Raw genomic sequence first — 22,468 nt, 5'->3', positions numbered from 1 at the left:
GAAGATGATGCTGATGAGGGTCTTGGTTGCTTCTGCTCTGACCTCAAGGATTATTCTGCGTGTGTGTGTGTGTTTGCCCCTTTTCTTTCCAGAAGGATTTACCCCTGCCCCGGAAAAGCAGCAGGTGAGCCTGGGAATCGGACGCCAGGGGCTGCCTGGCCCCGCCTCCGGCGTGGGGGGCGGGGCTGGCGGGTGGGCGGGGCCCGGCGCGGCGCGGCTCCGCAGCGCCCCCTCCGGCCGGCCGCTGCCACCGCAGCCGCCGCCGCCGCCGCCGCCGCCGCCGCCGCCGCTCCCCCTCCCCTCGGCGCCCGGCCCTCCCCGCCCTCCCTTCCCCGGCCGCTGCGGCTCCAGCCTCCGCCCCGCGCTCACTCCCCGCGCCGCCGCCGCCGCACCTGCCACCATGTCGCCGCCGCCGGGTCATGTCTGACTCCCTCTGGACCGCGCTTTCCAATTTCTCGATGCCCTCCTTCCCCGGCGGCAGTATGTTCCGCCGCACCAAGAGGTAGCCCCGCACCCCCCCACCCCGGGTGCCCCCCGACGCGGTGCGGGCGCCCTCCCCACCCCCAGCCCGGTCCGCGGTGCCGCAGGGCGGGCCTGGAGGATGAGCCGGGGCCGCCGGCGGGGTCCGCGCCGCGCCGTCCGGCCGGGGTGGGGTGGGGGGCGGGGGCGAGGCTGGCGAGGGCGCGCGGGGGGCGGGCGCTGCGCTGGTGGGGGGTCGCGGTGCCTTTGTCTGCGGGCCCCGTGCGCTCCTGTGGGGCCGCGGGGGGGTGGGGGGCTCTGCACCTCGGAACAATGGCCGCAGCCGGGCGCCCCCCACCCCCAGGCCGCGTGCTCCCGGACACTGCGGCTGCGGCCCGGCCTGCAGGGGCTGGGGGCTCCCTGCCCGGCGCTGGGGAGCGGGGGAGAGAGTGGGGGGGCCTTTAAAAATCAGAGTCCAGACCCCCCCCCCCCCGTCCCCAAGGACACAGACACACACGGAAAATAATGACACACAGCAACCCGCAGGACATGATGTCACACTCACACACGGCAGCCCTAGTGGCCCAGATACGCTGGGAGGGGCCGCAGGGACGGAGCCACGCAGCCAGTGCAGCAGCCATGCAGCCAGTGCAGCCACGGTCACAGGTGGAAGCCTCGCGCGGGGACGCACAGCGCTCCAGCGCCCTTCCAGCGTCCCCACGCGAGACGCTGCACCCAGGTGTGCCATTTGCTGTGTCATGTTGACCCCCCCCCAAGAGTGGGAATCTCGCAGATCGGGCCCTCGAACCCCCAGAACGTCCCTCTTGGTCACAGGCGTAGACATGTCCTATGTCACAGGATGCTAAGCTCACAGATCAGTGAGGCCACCCGTGGACACACACGACTGCCACACCACGCAGACACAGGGCCAGGTAAAAAACACCTGTAGACATAGTCGTGTGACATAGTCGTGGGCAAATCCGAGTCTCACCCTGTGTCACACGGACACACAAGTGTCCCAGATGACATCATCGTATTGAATTTGTACAGCAGATGACATATGCCGGGGGATACACACACACACACACACACACACACACACACACACACACACAGGATCACCAGTGGTGTCGCACACCCATTAACTACGAGTCTCCTCCGCTGCTGCCTCCTCCAGGCAGTCTTCCTGGGGTACCTACCAGCCCCCCAGGAGAGGACGGACGTCCAGTCGCATGAGAAGCTGTGATTGGAGGGGGGCCGGGAAGGCTCAGGGGCTCACGTGGCTGTGTGGCCTGCCCCGGCTCCTGGCTTCACTTTCCCCCCCGCAGCTGCCGCACCAGCAACCGCAAAAGCCTCATCCTGACCAGCACTTCGCCCACACTGCCGAGACCCCACTCCCCGCTGCCAGGCCACTTAGGTGAGACAAGGACCAGATCACAGGAGGCAGGGCCACAGCCCAGGAGGCGTGGCTCCACTGCAGAAAGGGGGCAGTGCTACAGGGGCGGACTCTGATTGGAGCATGATGCGAGTGGGCGGGCCATCCGTGTGTGGGTGTGGTCATTCCTCATTGATGGACAAGCGCTTAAGAGAAGCCGGATTGGGTAGCAGGGAGGGCCGTCCGGAAGAGCCTTGGTCCGAGGGGCGGGCCCACCGCAGCGGAAGTCCTGGAGGGGGCTTTGCTAAGTGGAGCTAAAATTATTTGGAGAGGCGGGGCCACAGCCAAAGAGGCGGGGCCACAGCCAAAGGGGCGGGGCCTATTGAGACAGGCATTCGGTTAAGCTTGGTTTTGTTTTGTTTTTGCCAGTCCTGGGTCTTGAACTCAGGTCTGGGCACTGTCCCTGAGTTTCTTTTTGCTCAAGGCTAGCCCTCTACCACTTGAGCACAGCAACACTTCAGCCTTTTCTGTGTATGTGGAACTGAGGAATCGAACCCAGGGCTTCACGCATGCAAGGAAAGCACTCTACCACTAAGCCACATTCCCAGCCTTCTTTTTTTTAATTTAATTTTTTTTTTGTCTGCCGGACCTGGGGCTTGAACTCAGGGCCTGGGCACTGACCTTGATCCTTTCTGTGCTCAAGGTTAGCACTCTACCACCTGAGCAGCACCACTTCCAGCTTTTTCTGAGTAGTTGATTGGACATAAGAGTCTGACGGACATTTTCCGCTCAAGCTGGCTTTGAACCGCGCTCCTCCGATCTCAGCTTCCTGAGTAACTGGGATTATAGGCTTGAGCCACCAGCGCGCCCAGCTGTTTTTGTTGTTTTTTGTTTGTTTTCAGATTAGGCGAGACTACACCCCACTTTGGGGACCTCCAGGGCAATCCTAAAGCACCCCTCCCTCTTTCCACTGCAGGTAGCAGTCCCCTGGACAGTCCCAGAAACTTCTCCCCCAATACCCCTGCCCACTTCTCATTTGCCTCATCCCGAAGGTGAGTCCCTCCCCAGGGGACCCCAGAACCCTGTCTGGACCCTCCCCACCCACCGTCTGGGCCTCCATCTGTCCGCGTCTTAATTGCACCCGAGCTGGGCCACCGAGGGGACTCTTGGAGTGCCCCAAGATCCCAGGGGGACGGAACGTCCAGGTTTAGGGGCGGGGCCTAAAAGGCGGAGCCAATCACTGACCCGGATGGGGATGGGGGCGGGGCCTTCTTTGCAGCCCAGGGAAGGAGCATGCGCTTTGGGCCCAGGGTCTCCCGCTGCACAGCCCCCGCGGGCCTGGCCTTGCGTTTCTATAGCAACAAGACGGGCAGCGGGATGAGGTGCGCAAGCGCAGATGAGGAGGAGGAGGGTGGCTGGGGCTATTTCTCAAGGTCCCCAAACCAGGACTGTCAGGTTTGCCTCCTGGGTTTTCTGAAGTCTTTTAATCGAATTTTCGGGGGATGGGGAGGGCTTTAAGTGAACTTGGGAGGGGGAAGAAGAGGTTTTTCTCGCATGGTTTTTGGAGAAAGTTTCAGGGAATCATTGTTTTTGTTATTTAATTCTTTTTGTTCTAAAACTGGAGCCCAAGCCGGTGCTGGGAGCTAGAATGACACCAGGACTCTGTCCTAAGCCTTGGAGGGGGAGCAGCAAGGACAGATATGGGGATGATTGTAAACAGTGGAGAAGGCTGTGAAGGGACATAGGACAGTGGGGACCCAGGACAGCCCTCTGGGCCAGGGCAGAGCCGGGAGGGACGCGCGCTTCATCTGTTGCAGTTACCCGAGGGTGACAAGAAGCTAGGACTGGCTCTGGATTTGGCCTGATGTGCTCACCTGAGTAAAGGAAGCAGAGGAACAAGGGGTTGTGAGCTGGGCCCCCGAGGTTCATGCTTGTAATCCTAGAAGCTCAGGAAGCCTGAGATCTGAGGATCATGGTTTGAAGCCATCCTGAACAGGAAAGTCAGTAAAAAAAAAAAAAAAAAGGAAAATCACCAAAAAGCCAGAAATGGAGCTGCACTTCAAGTAGTAAAGCACCCATCTTAAGCAAAAGACCTAAGGGACGGCATGCAGGCCCTGCCTTGAAACCCCAGGACCAACACACACACACACACACACACGATGGGGCATTGTGTGTGTGTGTCCATGTGCCTCACCTGTTTGGCATGTGGACGTGTCTGAGAGTATGTGGTGTCTGTGTGCCTCCGTGTGTGTCAATGGATGTGTGGTCACGTGCTGTAGCCTCTCCAGGAGGGAGTCTGTGTGCGGATGTGGGTGAGTGTGAGGCTGTGTGGGAGTCTTGTGTGACAGCTACGGAAAGAATTCGTGGGGTGTGGATTCTCATGAATGTGACAGAGTACGGAACTGTGTGTGTGTGTGTGTGTGTGTGTGTGTGCGCGTGCGTGCGCATCGGTGAGTCTTGGGGCTCTATGTCTGTGCGTGGCTCTAGGTAACTATTTCCTTTTGCATCTGCTCAGTACTGCAGGGAAGTGTGACATGCCTTTGTGTGTGTGTCGTGTGTTGAGGTATCAGTGAGGGTGTGTTGTGAGTGTGAACTTGACCACACCGGTCACGCTAACACCAGTGGGTGTGGCTGAGATGATAGTAGACACACTGGCTAGAAGGGCAATGTGTGAGTATAAGAGCGAGATAATTCCTTGAGGAGACTCGGAAATTCTCCCTTGAAGAGCTGTGTCACAGGAAAGTCCCCAAAGTGGCTTCTAAGGATGATTCCTTGTGTGGATTTCTCCTCCTCCTCCTCCTCCTCCTCCTCCTCCTCCTCCTCCTTGAGCCAGTGCTAAGGTTTGACTTTTTTTAATCAGTCCTGAGGCTTGAACTCAGGGCCTGAGCACTCTCCTTGGACTTTCTCAAGGCTAGAGCTCTACCATTTGAGCCATAGCACCAATTCTGGCTTTTCCCGTATATGTGGTACCAAGGAATCGAACCTGGGTCTTCATGCATGCTAGGAAAGCACTCTACCACAAACTCCTGGCCTTTTTTTTTTGCCAGTCCTGGGGCTTGATCTCAGGGCCTGGGCACTGTCCTTGGACATTTTTTTTTTCTCAAGGCTAACACTTTGCCACTTGAGCCACAAAACCACTTCTGGCTTTTTCTGAGTATATAGTAATAGAACCCAGGGCTTCGTGCAAGCTAGCCGAGCACTTTACCATGAGGCTGCACTCCCGGCCCTCACAGACTTTCTTGGGTTGGCTAGCTTCAAATGAAGCTCCTCAGATCTCAGCCTCTTGAGTATCTAGGATGAGAGGCGGGGGCGCTGTGCCCGGCGTTGAGTGGATGTTTGTGTGGGGTGCAGGATCTGGCACCTGCAGAGGAAAACAGCCTACAGCCACCCCCCAGGCTGCACCTCCCCCACCTGTGGGCTTTTCCAGTCCTGCTGGTTGTTTATTCCAGAGGCTGGCATGGGCCTGATAGCAGACAAGAGGAGAATCGTGAGACTGGGTGGAGGAGACCAAACTTCTTGCCAAACCCCTGCGAAATAGCTGGAAAATTCCCTCTGTGCCTGCTTCTCTCCGGGGGCCTTTGGGGCTCTCTGAGTGCAGACATACTGCCATCTCCCCTGCCCGCCCCGGCTGTGGCTGATGGCATCAATCACACGCTGGGATGTGGGGTGTGGTGTAGAGAAGCAGCAGGGTCCCGCAGCCCCTGAGTGCCTTGCTTGGCTTCCAGGGCAGACGGGCGCCGTTGGTCATTGGCCTCACTCCCCTCCTCCGGATATGGCACCAACACCCCCAGCTCCACGGTGTCGGTGAGTGTGGGGGGGATGGGGTGGCAGGGGGGGAGGGGGCTCTCTGGGGTCTGCAGCCTGAAGGGCTACAGCTAAGCCACTCCGGGTGGACTTAGTGACCAGGGCATTCCTTTGACTTTCATCCATGTCTATGCATCTGTCAGAGTCCTAAGATTCCCCCTTTCTGCCCCAAGCCCCAGTTTCTGCCCTCAGCACATCTTACAGGTCTCCCTTCTTTCAAGCTCTTGTTCTGTTGTTTTGTTTCTTTCCATCAGTCATGGGACTTGAACACAGGGCCCAGGCCCTGTCCCTGAGCTTTTTTGCGCAAGCCACTTTGAGAAACAGCACCACTTCCAGTTTTCTGGTAGTTCATTGGAGTTCAGAGTCTCAAGGACTTTCTTCCCCATTTTGGCTTTGAACCACCATCCTCAGCCTCCTGATTAGCTAGGTTGACAGCGTGAGCCCCCAGTTCTCTTACAGAGATTTTTACCTAGAAAACACTTGCTGACCCCTCTGAGCCATCCAAAACTTTTCTTAGCTGGGTGCAGTGGCCCACACCTGTAATCCCAGCTACTCAGGAGGCTGAGATCTGAGGATTGCAGTTCAAAGCCCAGCCCAGGCGTGAAAGTCTCTTGAGACTCTTATCTCCAATTAAACCAACAGAAAACCAGAAGTGGTGCTGTAGCTCAAATGGTAGAGCATTAGCCTTGAGTTGAAGATAACCCAGATCCAAAGTTCAAGCCCCATGACCAACCAAAAAAGAAACAACAAACCTCTCACCTCAGGTGTAGGGGCTCACACCTGTGAGTGAAGATCTAGGTACACAGTAAGAAGATCCTATAGGAAAGATCACTAAAGCAAAAAGGCTCAAGTGGTGGGGTGCCTGCCTAGCAAGTGTGTGAGGCCTTGACTTCAAACCAGTACTGGAAAAAAAGCAAAAGAAAAACCTTCTACATCTTCTCCGTTCTCTCTCCATTTCTCTGGTGCACACATCTCTTCATGGAGTGGTGTTTGGCATTGAAGGCAAGGAAAGGGTCAGGTAGAACAGAGTAGAAGAGAGGCCAGCATGTGCAAATGCCCAGCGGACACGGAAAATTGACTCCCTGGGGCCGGGAGTTTGGCCTGCTGGTAGAGTGCTCACCTTGCATGCACAAAGCCCTGAGTTTGATTCCTCAGTACCACATACACAGAAAAGGCCAGAAATGGTGTTGTGGCTCAAGTGATAGAGCTGTAGCCTTGAAAAAGCCCAAGGACAATGCTCAAGCCTTGAGTTCAAACCCCAGGACTAGCAAAAAAAAAAAAAAAAAAAAAGGAAGGAGAAAGAAAGAAAGGAAAGAGAAAGAAGGAGAGAAAGAAAAGAAAATTGATGGCCTTTGTGAGACTCAGTGCAGGGACACCCCTGTAGTCCTAGCCCTCGAGAGGCTGAGGCCTGAGGCTCTTGAATTGGAGGTCACCTTGTGCTGTATGTTTGTGTGTTTAGGGCTTTGGATTGGAGGGGCAGGAAAGATGCTTTTAGTGTCTCGCACATGATTTACCTTTGTGTTACATCGCATGCATCTTGGAGGGTTCTTGAGTTCTGAATAGAAGAATATGATGATGATGATGATGATGATGATGATGATGATGATGATGATGATGAGTGTGTGCGCGCGCGTGCTCTTGCGCGTGACATGCTGGGGCTTGAACTCAGGGCCCGACGCTGTGCCTGAGCCCAAGGCTAGTCCTCTTCCATTTTGAGTCACAGCTCCACTTCGTGTTATCCGGTGGTTCATGGGCCATAAGCATCTCAGGGACTTTCCTGCCCAGGCTGGCTTTGAACCTCCATCCTCAGATCTCAGCCTCCTGAGTAGCTGGGATGACAGGCGTGAACCGCCAGCGCCCAGCTCAGGCTCTGTCGCTGTCCCCGTGGACGCCGGTCCCTTTCTGCCTGCTGTCCCTTGCCAGTTGTCCCAGCCCAATTGCTAAGCCCCTAGGCCAAGGTCAGGCTGCCAGCAGCTCCATCCTCCCCGGCTGTCCCAGAGCCTGGAGATGCCCCCGCCCCCCATGGCTCTGACTCGTCCCCTCCTCCCCCCCCCCCCGGCCCCGCCCAGTCCTCCTGCTCCTCCCAGGAGCGCCTGCACCAGCTCCCGTACCAGCCCACGGTGGACGAGCTGCACTTCCTGTCCAAGCACTTCGGCAGCACGGAGAGCATCACGGACGAGGATGGCGGCCGGCGCTCCCCGGCCGTGCGGCCCCGGTCTCGGAGCCTCAGGTGGGGGGGGGCGCGCCCACCCCAGCTCCGCTCACCCCTTCCCCCGGGCCTGGGGTGTGGGCTCCGCGTCGGGGAGGGCGGCCGGAGACAGGACGGGCTCCTTTCCCTGCAGCCCCGGCCGGTCCCCGTCCTCCTACGACAACGAGATCGTCATGATGAACCATGTGTACAAGGAGCGCTTCCCCAAGGTGAGACCCCTGCGCGCGCCCCCTGGCCGGACGCGCGCGCCCCTGGCGGCCTGGCCGGACCCGCGCGCGCCCCCTGGTGGTGAGGTCGGACCCGCGCGCGCCCCCTGGTGGTGAGGTCGGACTCGCGCGCGCCCCCTGGTGGTGAGGTCGGACTCGCGCGCGCCCCCTGGCGGCCGGCCGCATCCTCGCGCGTCCCCTGGTGGTGAGGTCCGACCCCCGCGCGCCGTTGGCAGAATGGCCGGACCCGCGCACGCCCCCTGGTGGTGAGATCAGACACCAACACCACCCCCCGCGCGTCCTCTGGTGGCCTGGCCAGACCCGTGCGCGCCGCCTGGTGGTGAGGCTGGACCCTCGTGCGCCCCCTGGTGGCCAGGCGGACCCTCGCACGCCCCTGCCATACCCCGAGCGCCCCCTGGTGTCCGTCTGGAGCAGCGCAGCCTCTGAGCGCCGCCCCCTCCCGGCCTCCCCCCTGGCCAGGCCACCGCCCAGATGGAGGAGAAGCTGCGGGACTTCGCCCGCGCCTACGAACCTGACAGCGTGCTGCCGCTGGCCGACGGCGTGCTCAGCTTCATCCACCACCAGATCATCGAGCTGGCCCGGGATTGCCTGACCAAGTCCCGCGACGGCCTCATCACCACCGTCTACTTTTACGAGCTGCAGGAGAACCTGGAGAAGCTGCTGCAGGATGTGAGCATTCTGCACCCCAGAAATCCTCCCGGGGCCCCGGGGCCCCGCTCGGGAAGCCATCGCTAGAGGACAAGCGCTGCCAGACGTGGTCCCCGGGCCCCTGGGCCCCCAGCCCCCCACTTTAGTCCCGTGGCGAGGCCTCTGCGGGCTGACTCCACCCCCCCGCCCCGCGCCCGCGGGCTGTCTGTGTCCCCGCCAGGCCTACGAGCGCTCGGAGAGCCTGGAGGTGGCCTTCGTCACCCAGCTGGTGAAGAAGTTGCTCATCATCATCTCCCGCCCGGCGAGGCTGCTGGAGTGTCTGGTGAGGTGGCGTGGCCTGGGGACCCAGGGGGGAACCTGGGGGGACCCTCCGAGCCCGGGGCCATCGCAGCCCTGTCCCACCCCCAGGAGTTCAACCCCGAGGAGTTCTACCACCTGCTGGAGGCGGCCGAGGGCCACGCCAAGGAGGGCCACCTGGTCAAGACCGACATCCCGCGCTACATCGTCCACCAGCTGGGCCTCACGCGGGACCCCTTTCCAGGCACTGCGGCGGCCCCGGGGGTGGGGGGGCGCGGGCCAGCGGCCGCCCCGGCTCACCACCGCTTCACCCCCCAGACGTGGTGCACCTGGAGGAGCAAGACAGCGGGGGCTCCAACACCCCGGAGCAGGACGAGCTGTCCGAGGTAAGGCCCGGGCCAGGCCGCACCCCAGGCTGGGGGGACCTGGGGCGCCCCGCGCCCGGCCACAGTGCCCCCCCCCCCCCCCCCCCCCCCGCCTGCCACTGAGAAGTCTTTGTGGTTAATGTTTAGTTTGCCCGCACCCCGCTTTGTTTTTCTTTTAAATGTGATGGGTGTGTGTGCACTAGGGTTTGAACTCTGGGCCTCATGCGCTCTCACTGTTTTTCACTCTTGGATTTGTCTGCCTGGGCTGGATCTGAACCTTGATCCTCAGATCTCAGCGTCCTGAGTGGCTAGGATGACAGGCGCGAGCTACCAAACCCACTTCTATGTATGTGGTACCAAGGAATCGAACCCGGGTCTTCCTGCATGCTAGGCAAGCACTCTACCACTAGGCCACACTCCTGGCCCTGCTTTCATTTTCAACAAGGCTGGAGGCAGAACTAGGGGCGGATGTGTAATAAGCCAGCCGGACAAACATGTTCATAAGGCTGCACTCTCCCCATTCCCCTCTAACCCTAGAACTCAGGACCTGGGCTTCTGTACTTCTGTGCTCAAGGCTGACACACTACCAGTTGAGCCACAGCTCCCCATCTCAACTTTTAGTAGTTAATTGGACATCAAGAGTCTCACAGAGGCTGAGACTGTGGCCTAGTGGTAGATTGAGTGCTTGCCTAGCATGCATAAAGACCTGGGTTCGATTCCTCAGTACCACATACACAGAAAAACCGGAAGTGGTGTTGTGGCTCAAGTGGTAGAGTGCTGGCCTTGAGAAAATCCCAAGGACAGTGCTCAGGCCCTGAGTTTGTGCTCCAAGACTGGCAAAAAAAAAAAGTCTTACAGACAGCTGAGTGCTGGCCTTGAGCAAAAAGTGTCCAAGGACAGTGCTCAGGCCCTGAGATCAAGCCCCAAGACTGGCAAAACATAAAAAGAGTAGACTATTTAAAACAGGGGCTGGGCGTTTGGCCTAGAGTGCTTGCCTAGCATGCACGAAGTCCCATGTTTGATTCCTTGGTACCACATACATAGAAAAAGCCAAAAGTGGTGCTGTGGCTCAAGTGGTAGAGTGCTGGCCTTGAGAAAATCCCAAGGACAGTGCTCAGGCCCTGAGTTTGTGCTCCAAGACTGGCAAAAAAAAAAAAATGTCTTACAGACAGCTGGGCGAGGTCGCTCGCACCTGTCATCCTAGTTACTCTGGAGGCTGAAATCTGAGGATCATGGTTCAAAGCCATACCAGACACTAAAGTCCATGAGACTCTGATCTCCAATTAACCACTAGAAAACAGGAAGTGGGGCTGTGAATCAAGGGGTAGGGTGGGAGCCTTGAGCTGAAGAGCTCAGGGATAGCGCCCAGGCCCAGAGTTCAAGTCCCATGACTGACTAAAAAAATAGTCTTCGGGCCAGGAGTTTGGCCTAATGGTAGAGTACTTGCCTAGCATGCACGAAGACCTGGGTTCCATTCCTTGGTACCACATACATAGAAAAAAGCTGGAAGTGGTGCTGAGGCTCAAGTGGTAGAGTTCTAGCCTTGAGAAAGTCCAAGGACAGTGCTCAGGCCCTGAGTTCAAGCCCAGGACTGGCAATAAATAAACTATAAAAAAATAGAGTCTTACATATTTAACTGCTTGGTCTGATTTGGAACTGCATTTGTCAGATCTCAGTGTAGTTAGGATTATTGGCCCAGAGTGTGGTCTAATGGTAGAGTGCTTGCCTGGCATGCATGAATCCCTGGGTTTGATTCCTCAGTAGCACATCCATAGAAAAAGCCAGAAGTGGTGCAGTGGCTCAAGGGATAGAATGCTAGCCTTGATCAAGCCCCAGGACAGTGTCCGTGAGTTCAAGCCCCAAGACTGCAAAGACAAACAACTACAACAAAAAGAATAGAATTATAGACCTGAGCCACCAGTGCTCTACAAAATCCCTTGACTAAGCATTTGTTGGCATCTCAGCTATGACACAAAACATGAAATAGGAAGATCGTGGTGTAGGCCCTTATCTGGACCAAAATCGACACCTTAGTAACTAGTACAAGCCAGGTGCTGGTGGATCACACCTGTAACTCAGGAGGCTGAAGAAGGCTCAGGATTGAAGCCAGCTTGGCAGGAAAGTCCATAAGAGCCTTACAGCCCACTGAAAAGCTGAAGTGGAGCTGTGGCTCCAGTGGTAGAGTGTCAGGCTTGAGCAAAAATGGTCAGGCACAGCACACACACACACACTCAAAAAATGGCTGAACAGGGCTCAGTGACAAGCAGGTGGCCTCGTGGTAATGGGCTTGGCTTACTGGTAGAGCGAGGCTCAGCGGTGGGGATGTTTCAGCAGTGAGGGCGTGGCTTAGTGTGGGGGCGTGGCTCATCCGTGATGGGCGTGGCTGAGTGTCTGAGCCCGTATCTAGCAACCATGAGGCCCTGAGTTCAATCCCCAATACTAGGGACAAAAAAAAAATTCAGAATCTTACTTCATGTGCAATCTGTTTAATTTTTTGAATAGGTAATGGAATGACATCACTCAAAACTCTAAAACTCTAAAAACAAAGGTATTTATCTCTCATTATTTGTAGGATTCTATGCAACTCCATTCAACTAAACTTGTTTGCTGAGTGATTTTAAACCTTCCATCTACCTATTCTTTTCCTTTTCCTGATTGCTCTAATAGTGTCTCTGAGATGTATGTTAAATCCTTGTTCATGGCAATTTCTCCTTGTAATGCTTTCAATTTTGTGTTTTTTTTTTAATGCAGTGTTAGAGATCAGATCAGGCCTCTTTCTACTATGGCAGCACTCTACCAATAAGCCCCACTCCTAGCCCTGTGTCAGATATTTTTAATATTACTTTGTTAGGCGCATTCACGTTCAATAGTTCTATATTTTACTCATCTTTCTGTTTAACAGCTACCTATTGAATACCTTTCTTTCTGAAAATGGCATACAGTGAAAAACCTTACTCCTATTTTAGCACCTAACTTCTCTATAACCCCCAAATACAATTAGTTAATTTGCCCCCGTGTGTGTGTGCGCGTGTGTGTGTGTGTGTGTGTGTGTGTACTGGGGTTTGAACTAAGGGCCTTGCACTTTCAACTGGTTTTTCCATGTGGCTTAGTGATTCAGTGCTTGCCTAGCCTGCACAAAGCCCTGGATTCAATTCCTTGGTACCACATACATAGAAAAAGCCAGAAGTGATGCTGTGACTCAGGTAGCAGAGTGCTTACCAAAGGTGTCCAAGGACAGTGCCCAGGCGCTGAGTTCAAGCCCCTGGACTGGCCAAAAAACAAAAAGGGCAAACACCCATTTTTTGTTGTTGTTCTGACAAAGATCAAAGTGCTTTCCTCGGGTGATGTGTGTGTGTGTGTGTGTGTACCTGGTGTATGTGTGTCTGGTGTGTGTGCGCGTGTGTGCTGGAGAGTCTGCCTAGGCCTTCACGTCCACTAATCAAGCAGGATTGTGCCACATGCCTGCCCTCCGGGGTTTAAGAGTCTCTTGAAGCTGAGGGCCATGGCTCACGCCTGTCATCCTCGCTACTCAGGAGGCTGAGATCTGAGGATGACAGTTCAAAGTCAGCCCAGCATGAGAGTTCGTGAGACTCTTACCTTCAATTCACCACTAGAAAACCAGAAGTGGTGCTGTGGCTCAAGGGGTAGAGTGCTAGCCTTGAGCAGAAGAGCTCAGGGCCAGCCCTCAGGCCCAGAGTCCAAGCCCTGTAGCTGACAAAATAAAAAGTGTTTCTCTAAGCCAGACACTGGTGAAGCAGCAAAAGGTGTAGCTCAAGTGGTAGAATGCCAACCTTGAACATTGTAAAAAGCCAAGTGAGAGCATGAAGCCCTGAGTTCAAGCCCCATGCCCCCCCCACATTCACACACCTTTTTTTTTCATGGCTGTATGTAGGGGATTTGTCAGTCTTTTGCCAATCTACTAATTATAAAATGGCCTAGTATTTGGAAGTAGATGTAATTTCCCTTTGTGTCAAATGAAAAAGTGATTTGTCTTATCCTTTATTATGTTTCTGGTAAGTTCTCCTTCTAGTTCACACCCCTTGCCTGCTTTTTCCTCCTGGGTAATTTGGGCCTTTTGTCAGTGATTTCGGGGGACTCTGGGCTATGATGAGTTAGCCATTTTCCAGGGTTTTCCGCTGCCTTTCCTAAAGGACTGTGTCTTCAAAGTGGGCCCCACCTGACCTCCACTCTTCCGTCTTGTGGCATTTCGGTGAAGGACCCATCCCACCTCCGTGCTTCAGTTTCCCCTGGCGTAGATGGAATAAATGGATCCCATGCTGGCGGGACCGAGACTCATGTGGTCTCCATCTCCCCCCCCCCCACCCTCCTGCAGGGTCGGAGCAGCACCTCCAAGGCCAAGAAACCCCCCGGAGAGAGCGACTTCGACACCATCAAGCTCATCAGCAATGGGGCATACGGGTGAGGGACCCTGGGCTCTGGAGGGGGCGGGGCTGAGACAGCGAGGGGGCGGGGCATGGGCGCGAGGGCGGGGCTGAGGCAGCGTGGGGGTGTGGAGGAGGTGGGGCCGACACAGCGTGGTGCTTGGAGGAGGCGGGGCAGAGCAAGGGCGGGGCTTGAGGTGGGGCGGGGCTGAGGTCGCGTGGGGGCATGGGGGAGGCGGGGCTTGTGGAGGGGCGGGGCCGAGGCGGCGGGGGGCGGGGCATCCTGGGGGTGATGGCGGCCGCGCCTCGCTCTCCCCCCTGCAGCGCCGTCTACCTGGTGCGGCACCGGGACACCCGGCAGCGCTTTGCCATGAAGAAGATCAACAAGCAGAACCTGATCCTGCGCAACCAGATCCAGCAGGCCTTCGTGGAGCGCGACATCCTCACCTTCGCCGAGAACCCCTTCGTGGTCAGCATGCTCTGCTCCTTTGAGACGCGCCGCCACCTCTGCATGGTCATGGAGTATGTGGAAGGTGTGGCTGGCTGGGGGCTGCGGGGACCTTGGGGGGACCCGGCCCGTAAGGTCCCCCCCATGTATCTGTCCGGTCATCTGTCTGTCACACCTGTCTGTCTGTCTATCATCTATTTGCTTATCTGTCTGTCCATCCATCTATGTGTCTCCTACCTACGATCCAGTCAGCCATCATCCAATCTATGTATCTAGCTTCTATTACCTAATGTCCTCTAACTATCCATGATCTTTCTACTTCTGTCACCTATCTATTGGCTGTGTGTGTGTGTGTGTGTGTGTGAGTGTGATTGGAGATGGTTGTCAAAGCCCTTTTCTGCTCAGGCTGGCCTCCAAGCTCCATTCCCAGCTCTGGGCCTCCTGAGTCTGGCCCCTACCGGCCTGGCCTCACTCTGGGGTCTGGTCCCCGCAGGTGGTGACTGCGCCACGCTCCTGAAGAACATCGGGGCGCTGCCTGTGGAGATGGCCCGAATGTACTTCGCCGAGACCGTGCTGGCGCTGGAGTACTTGCACAATTACGGCATTGTCCACCGCGACCTCAAGCCGGACAAGTGAGCTTCAGGGTTTTGTTGGGGGCATCCTTCCCACCCTGCCCCTCCACAGAGGCCGGGGACCTGAGCCCTCCCCCCTTCTCCCCTCCGTGGCTGCAGTCTCCTCATCACTTCCATGGGCCACATAAAGCTCACAGACTTCGGCCTCTCCAAGATGGGGCTCATGAGTCTCACCACCAACTTATACGAAGGTCACATTGAGAAGGACGCCCGGGAGTTCCTGGATAAACAGGTGGGTGTCGCGAGTGGGGTCCCCAGTGGCCCTGAGAGGCCTGGGGCCTCGCTGGGTGAGGGACATGGCCTGCCGGGCACGGGCTGACCGCCTGCTCCCAGGTCTGCGGGACCCCGGAGTACATCGCCCCCGAGGTCATCCTGCGCCAGGGCTATGGCAAGCCAGTAGATTGGTGGGCCATGGGCATTATCCTCTACGAGTTCCTGGTGGGCTGTGTCCCCTTCTTTGGGGACACCCCGGAAGAGCTCTTCGGCCAGGTCATCAGTGGTATGTGCTTTCTCGAGTGGGCACGGGGGCGGGGGGACCTGGGGGACCCCGGGGGACCCCAGGGAGCCCTCGGCTCCGCTCTACCTGGCAGATGACATCCTGTGGCCCGAGGGAGATGAGGCCCTGCCCACGGACGCCCAGCTTCTGATATCCAGCCTCCTGCAGACCAACCCTCTGGTCCGGCTTGGGGCAGGTAAAAGGGGGTGCTGCGGTGCTGGGGGGACGGTCCGTGTGCCAGGATCCAGACCCCCTCCCCGCAAAGGCCCCGGCCCGGCCCGGGCTGCACTCCCTTCCTCCCGCCAGGCGGCGCCTTCGAGGTGAAACAGCACAGCTTCTTTCGAGACCTGGACTGGACGGGGCTGCTGAGGCAGAAGGCCGAGTTCATCCCCCACCTGGAGTCGGAAGATGACACCAGCTACTTCGACAGTGAGCGACAGCCGGAGGCGGGGCCCGGGACGGGGCCTGGGAGAAATCGGCCTCAGACTGGGGGCGTGGGGGGCCGGGCCTGGTGTGGGGGGGCAGAGCTTTCGGTAGGCGGGGCCGGAGGCGAGCAGGTTCCCAGGGGCGGGGTTATGGAGGGGCGGGTCTGTCTGTGGGTGGGGCCAGAGGCGGGCAGGTCCCCGGGGGCGGGGCTTGGGAGGGGCGGGGCTGTCTGTGCGCGGGGCCGGGGGCGGGCAGGTTCCCAGGGGCGGGGTTATGGAGGGGCGGGGCTGTCTGTGGGCGGGGCCGGGGCGGGCAGGTCCCCGGGGCGGGGTCTGCTAGAGGAACGAGCCTTGGCTATGAACCGGTAAGCGTTTGACCTGAGGGGACCTGGGGTCCCTGGACTGGGGTGAATTCCATCGGGGAGTCGGCTGGCCTGAAGCCGGACCCGGATTGCTGAGGGCTGTAAATGGGACGGGATCCTTTCTGTGGGTAGACAGAGAGTGGGAAAGCGGCTGCCTGGGGCGGGAGGCAGGGCGTGGCCCGGCCTGAGACGGGGCTGGGCTGGAGCGGGTCGGCTCCGGCTCTCACGCAGCCCTCACGGGTCACGTTCTGCCCCCAGCGCGCTCGGACAGGTATCACCACGTGAACTCCTACGACGAGGATGACACGACGGAGGAGGAGCCCGTGGAGATCCGCCAGTTCTCCTCCTGCTCGCCGCGCTTCAGCAAGGTGGGCTAGAGTGGGGCGGGGCGGGGGCAGAGCCTGGGGGGGGTTGAAGATGACAGGGGGCGGAGCAGAGCCCCGAACCTCGGGCACCGCCTGCTGATGCCAGGCGTGAACTGCGCAGGAGCCTGGGAAGATGTGTGGAGAGCAGGAGGGTGATGGCACTGGAGGGGCGGGACCCGGGCCTAATTTGGTGGGCGGGGCTTGAATTGAGGCCTGGAACATTATTGGAGGCCAGCAAGAAGTGGGCGGGGCCCGGCCCTGATGGGCGGGGTGAGGCGCTGACTGCTGGGGACCGAGGGACCCTGTCTCCCCTACTTTGTGGCAGGTGTACAGCAGCATGGAGCAGCTGTCCCAGCACGAACCCAAGACCCCCGTGGCAGCAGCGGGGGTTACCAAGAGGGAGTCCAGCGCTAAGGGCCCCGAGGAGAAGGTGCCGGGCAAGCGCGAGGGCCTGGGCGGCCTGACCCTGCGTGAGAAGACCTGGCGCGGGGGATCCCCGGAGATGTGAGTGGGCGGAGTGCTGGGCTTTGGGGTGGGCAGGACCCGTGGAGCGTGTCTCCTCCGACCTCGCCCTTCCTGTGCAGCAAGCGCTTCTCTGCCTCGGAGGCCAGTTTCCTGGAGGGGGAGGCGAGTCCCCCTCTGGGCGCGCGCCGCCGTTTCTCAGCACTGCTGGAGCCCAGCCGCTTCAGCGCCCCCCAAGAGGACGAGGATGAGGCCCGGCTGCGCAGGCCCCCCCGACCCAGCTCCGATCCCCCTGGCTCGCTGGATGCCCGGACCTCCAAAGAGGCAGCTCTCGGGGAAGGCACCCCCGGCTCAGGGGACCCCGAGGCCAGTGAGTCCCCCATGCCTTCCCCTCCCTCTCCTTCCCCCACGGTGCATGGTTCAGTGAGTCTGCAAGACCTCCCCGCATGGGTACAAGATCGTGGGCACGCCGGGCCACTCCATCAGACACACAGACCTGAATTCAGGGTCCGTCCGCCCTCAGCGCACGCCCCCACCTGATGAGACCCGCCGTCCATCAGGAGAGGGCGAGGGAACAGCCTGACCTTGGACTGACCCCTACACCCATCTGCTTTCGGCCGCAGCGGAGCGCCCTCGCCCAGGTGACCTCTGCCCACCCTCGAAGGATGGGGACACATCCAGCCCTAGGGCCACCAACGACCTGGTTCTGCGCCGGGCGCGGCACCAACAGCTGTCCGGGGATCCCACCATGGAGAAGCGGCCGTCCAGGACCGGGGGCAAAGTCATCAAGTCAGCCTCCGCCACAGCCCTGTCCGTCATGATCCCCGCAGGTGACGCTGGGCCCCACCCACCGGGGGAGGGCTGCCCTCATTGGCGCCGGGACTGGCCAAGGGGGACGTCACGCCGTCCCCGTCTGCAGTGATTGGCTCCCCAGTGAGCCAATGAGCGCGCTGGGGGCGGGAGAAGCGGTAACCTGGCCCGGGTGAGGAGGAGAGCATGGCCGCGGGGGCCCCGCCTCTGACGGCGCGCTGGTACCCGCAGTGGACCCGCACGGAAGCTCACCGCTAGCCAGTCCCATGTCCCCGCGATCTCTCTCCTCCAACCCGTCCTCACGGGACTCCTCACCCAGCCGCGACTACTCACCGGCCGTCAGTGGACTGCGCTCTCCCATCACCATTCAGCGCTCGGGCAAGAAGTACGGCTTCACGCTGCGCGCCATCCGCGTCTACATGGGTGACTCCGACGTCTACAGCGTCCACCACATCGTTTGGGTGAGTTATGTCCGAGGGAGGAAGGAAGGGACGGGGAGATGGGCAGAGCTCACGTCTGGAACTCAGGAGCCTGGGCGAAGCTGGTGGCTCACACCTGTCATCTGAGCTGCTCCCGAGGCTGAGGTAAGGATCTGGGTTCAAGGAGCCTTGGCTGGAAAAGCTCAAGGACAGAACCCCGGCCTTCCCCTCAGTTCAAGCCCCAGACCTGGTACCCAAATCCATCTTGAATAGAATAAGGTTATAATTAAGATGGCTGCGTGTACGAAGTTACCTAGCACGTAAGCCACGTCTCATTCCCGGTTCCCTAACTGCTCTCTTTCGGGGTTCTCCATCACCAGCACGTGGAGGAAGGGGGTCCAGCCCAGGAGGCGGGGCTGTGTGCGGGGGACCTGATCACCCACGTGAACGGAGAGCCTGTGCACGGTATGGTGCACCCCGAGGTCGTCGAGCTGATCCTTAAGGTGAGTCGTGGGGGAGAAGACCACAGGGCCGAGGAGGATAACGGAGGCCCCGGCAGCCGCCAGCCTGTTTTCCATCCCTTCACCTCACAGAGCGGCAACAAGGTAGCAGTAACCACAACACCCTTTGAAAACACCTCCATCCGCATTGGCCCGGCAAGGCGCAGCAGCTACAAGGCCAAAATGGCGCGGAGGAACAAGCGGCCCTCCGCCAAGGAGGGCCAGGAGAGGTGCGCTGCCCAGTCTTTGATTCGTGGATGGGGCTAAAGACAGAGGGCTCTGGACAGGGGAAGGGTTCCGTGGGAGGTAGATAAGAGCCAAAGCAAACGGACAAACCAGTTGAAGGGGGGAGGAAAAGTGGGAGAAGCGAGGAAAGGAAGCTGGATGAGGTTTCCCGGCTGGGAGAAAAGCAGTATGGGAAAATCCTGAGCAGCAGATAGGGACAGAAAGATAAGTGAGCAGCAAGGTGAAGGACGGCATCCAGGAGATGGGCCTGTCTGTTTCTCACAGGAAGGCTGAGCCAGCTGAAAAAGCCATGCTTGGCTTAATGACAAGTTTGTGCTCATAAAGATGCTCTTAGGTGATTTAATCAGAGTGATATCACTGGGCTAAATAATCTTATGGGACTCCTCCCCTCCTTTAATTGAAATGTATGTTATTATTTGACCGATGACTGTTTTTTCTCTCCTCATAATCAAGTAACTATGGGTGAGGCCAGATGAGTATTGCTTTTGTTTTGTTTGCATTTATTTTGTGCCAGTACTGGGGTCTTGAATACAAGGCTTCCAGATCTCACTTGGATTTTTCTCTTAAGGCTGATGCTCTACTGCTTGAACCACAGCTCCACTTCTGGCATGTTTTGGGATGGTTAATTGGAGATTAACCATCAAATTGGCCAAAGTGGAAAGAGGGCCCAGCAGAGCTAAGCCAGGAGCAGGTCTTTTTGATTGGTAGGTTTGTAGCAAGAGGTAAGGCTAAAGAGAGAGGAGTCTGCCAGGCACAGTGGCTCACACCTGTAATCCTAGCTACTCAGGAGGCTGAGATCTGAGGATCAAGGTTCAAAGCCAGCCCGGGCACTAAAGACGGTGAGACTCATCTCCAATTAACCATCAGAAAACCAGAAGTGGCTGTGTGTCTCAAGGGGTAGGGCGGTAGCCTTGAGCTGAAGAGCTCAAGGACAACGCCCAAGCCGAGTTCAAGCCCCACGACCCACAAAAATAAAAAAGAAAACAAAAAAAAACAGAGAAAGCGAGAGAGAGAGAGGAGTCAGGGATGCTGCGTGGTCAAAATGAGAAGGGGCACCAACAGGACTAAGCCAAGAGAAATTCTTTGGTTTGTGGCTTGTGCTGAGGGGCGTGGCTAAGCAGGGAGGGGCCAGGGAGGAGGGCGTGGTCAAAACGAATCCCCCCCCAGCCACCCTCAGGACCAAGCCAAGGGAACTTCTTTGATTGGTGGGTTATGGTGAGGGGCGTGGCTACGGGTGGTGGGCGGTCCCAGGGGCCGTGTTACCGCCCACCGGAGGGAGGAGCCTGAGCTCTGCCTCTGCCTCTGCCCCTACCAGCAAGAAGCGCAGCTCGCTGTTCCGGAAGATCACCAAGCAGTCGAACCTCCTGCACACCAGCCGCTCGCTGTCGTCGCTGAACCGCTCGCTGTCGTCCAGTGACAGCCTCCCGGGCTCGCCCACCCATGGGCTGCCCGCGCGCTCGCCCACCCACAGCTACCGCTCCACGCCCGACTCCGCCTACCTAGGTGGGCTCTGAGGCCCGGAGGGAGGGGCGGGTGGCACAGGGCCTGGCTGGGGGGGGAAGGGGGGTGCCTGGGCTCACTTCCCGCCGCCCATGCGGTCGCCCCACCCGCAGGCGCCTCGTCCCAGAGCAGCTCGCCGGCCTCGAGCACCCCGAACTCGCCGGCGTCGTCGGCCTCGCATCACATCCGGCCCAGCACGCTGCACGGGCTGTCGCCGAAGCTGCACCGCCAGTACCGCTCGGCGCGCTGCAAGTCGGCCGGCAACATCCCGCTGTCGCCGCTGGCCCACACGCCGTCCCCCACGCAGGCGTCGCCGCCGCCGCTGCCCGGCCACACGGTGGGCAGCTCGCACACCACGCAGAGCTTCCCCGCCAAGCTCCACTCGTCGCCCCCCGTCGTGCGCCCGCGCCCCAAGAGCGCCGAGCCCCCGCGATCGCCGCTCCTCAAGCGCGTGCAGTCCGCGGAGAAGCTGGGGGCCTCGCTGGGCGCCGACAAGAAGGGCGCGCTGCGCAAACACAGCCTCGAGGTGGGCCACCCCGATTTCCGCAAGGACTTCCACGGCGAGCTGGCACTGCACAGCCTCGCCGAGTCCGACGGCGAGACGCCTCCCATCGAAGGTCCAGGGGCCACCCGACAGGTCGCCGTCCGCCGCCTGGGTCGCCAGGAGTCGCCCCTGAGCCTGGGCACGGACCCGCTGCTGCCCGACAGCGCCCCCAGGCCGCCAGCCGCCAGCAAGGAAAGGGAATCGCCCGCTGGCACCGACGCCTGCACCCCGCCCCGGGCCACAACTCCTGGGGGCCGGACCCTGGAGCGGGACCCCAGCTGCACGCGACACCAGAGCGTGCAGACGGAGGAGGGCGCGGGCGGGGGGGCCAGGGCGGTGGCCAAGGCCGCGCTGAGCCCGGTGCAGGAACACGAGACGGGCCGACGCAGCAGCTCGGGCGAGGCCGGCCCCCCCCCAGTGCCCATCGTCGTGGAACCCGCACGACCGGGGCTCAAGACCGAGGTGCCCCAGCCTCTGGGCACGAACTCCAAGGGGCTACAGGAACCCGCACCCCAGGCGCCTCTGGCACCTGAGGCCCCTCGGGGCCGGGAGCGCTGGGTGCTGGAGGTAGTGGAGGAGCGGACCACGCTGAGCGGGCCGCGCTCCAAGCCCGCCTCCCCCAAGCTCTCCCCAGAACCCCAGACCCCCACCCCAGGCCCAACAAAGAATGCACCTGGTAGCGCAGGCCCCGCCGCTCCAGCCGCTTCTCTCCTGGTCCCAGGCACAAAGCCTGAAGTAGGGCTCACCTCCTCCAGGTGCCCGGCTGAAGCTTCGACGCCGGCAGTCCTGACCAAAAAAGGTGTCTAGCCCCGCACCCCCAGGCCCCTAGCCGATCGGGCCGTCAGTCCTGCGCTGTACAGCCGCCTGTATACATATGTACACATATAAATAAAGTGCGTCTGTGCTGTGTGAGCTCTGGGGGACTCACCTGTTTTCCCCCAGGCCAGGGGTGACACCCTGCACCCCTTCCCCCAGGCGATGGATGGGGAGTAGAACTCTAGGTAACATGGAGAGAGGAGCTGAGTTATGGCTGGTCCACCCCTTACGGTTTCTCACCTTCTCCAGAAGACTGGTACACAGCTGGTCTGTGTCCCAGCCGCCTCCCAAGAAAGGGTTAATATCCAGGTCCAGTGATTTCCTTTTATTCCTCAACAATCCTGAGGAACACCTGTTATTCTCCTTGTGCCTACGAGGTGACTGAGGCACAGAGAGGTTATGACACATAATTAAGATCATAATTAAGAAAAGGGCTGACCTAGGAGTCACAGTCAAGCCCAGGCTGTGAGCAGGGTGGTAGAGTGCATGCTTAGCATGCCTGAGGCCTTGAATTAAATTCAACCCATAAAACAACAAAAAAAAGTCAAGCTGAACCCTGGTGGTGCACTGCTTTAACCCTGGCTACTCCAGAGGCTGAGAATCCAGGTTCAAAGCCAGCTCTGGCAGCAAAGTTCCTGAGACTCTTATTCCCAATTAACTGCCAAAAAACTGCTAGT

At 59.1% G+C, this 22,468-nt stretch overlaps 1 protein-coding gene across 1 annotated transcript; it reads left to right on the top strand.

Moving 5' to 3' along the window:
• The first annotated feature begins 387 nt into the window (after positions 1-387).
• Mast1 (microtubule associated serine/threonine kinase 1) lies at positions 388-21,858 on the top strand. Its single transcript, XM_090336371.1, is given in 27 exon segments — positions 388-502; positions 1,788-1,876; positions 2,811-2,886; positions 5,560-5,638; positions 7,708-7,868; positions 7,981-8,056; positions 8,534-8,743; positions 8,943-9,044; positions 9,131-9,263; positions 9,338-9,405; positions 13,718-13,803; positions 14,091-14,299; positions 14,708-14,846; positions 14,946-15,078; positions 15,180-15,345; positions 15,437-15,538; positions 15,649-15,771; positions 16,388-16,497; positions 16,820-16,998; positions 17,079-17,326; positions 17,580-17,786; positions 17,998-18,227; positions 18,566-18,688; positions 18,779-18,915; positions 20,247-20,434; positions 20,545-21,778; positions 21,780-21,858. Coding segments are annotated over 27 exon segments (4,716 nt in total). The 5' UTR covers positions 388-419; the 3' UTR covers positions 21,805-21,858.
• Positions 21,859-22,468: the final 610 nt, after the last annotated feature.

This window comes from Megascapheus bottae, chromosome 1 (genome assembly GCF_031878675.1).
Source record: "Megascapheus bottae isolate mThoBot1 chromosome 1, mThoBot2.hap1, whole genome shotgun sequence".
Taxonomy (NCBI): Eukaryota; Metazoa; Chordata; class Mammalia; order Rodentia; family Geomyidae; genus Megascapheus; species Megascapheus bottae.
Note: the sequence above shows the minus strand (reverse complement) of the source record. Positions and strands in the feature narration are given on the sequence as shown.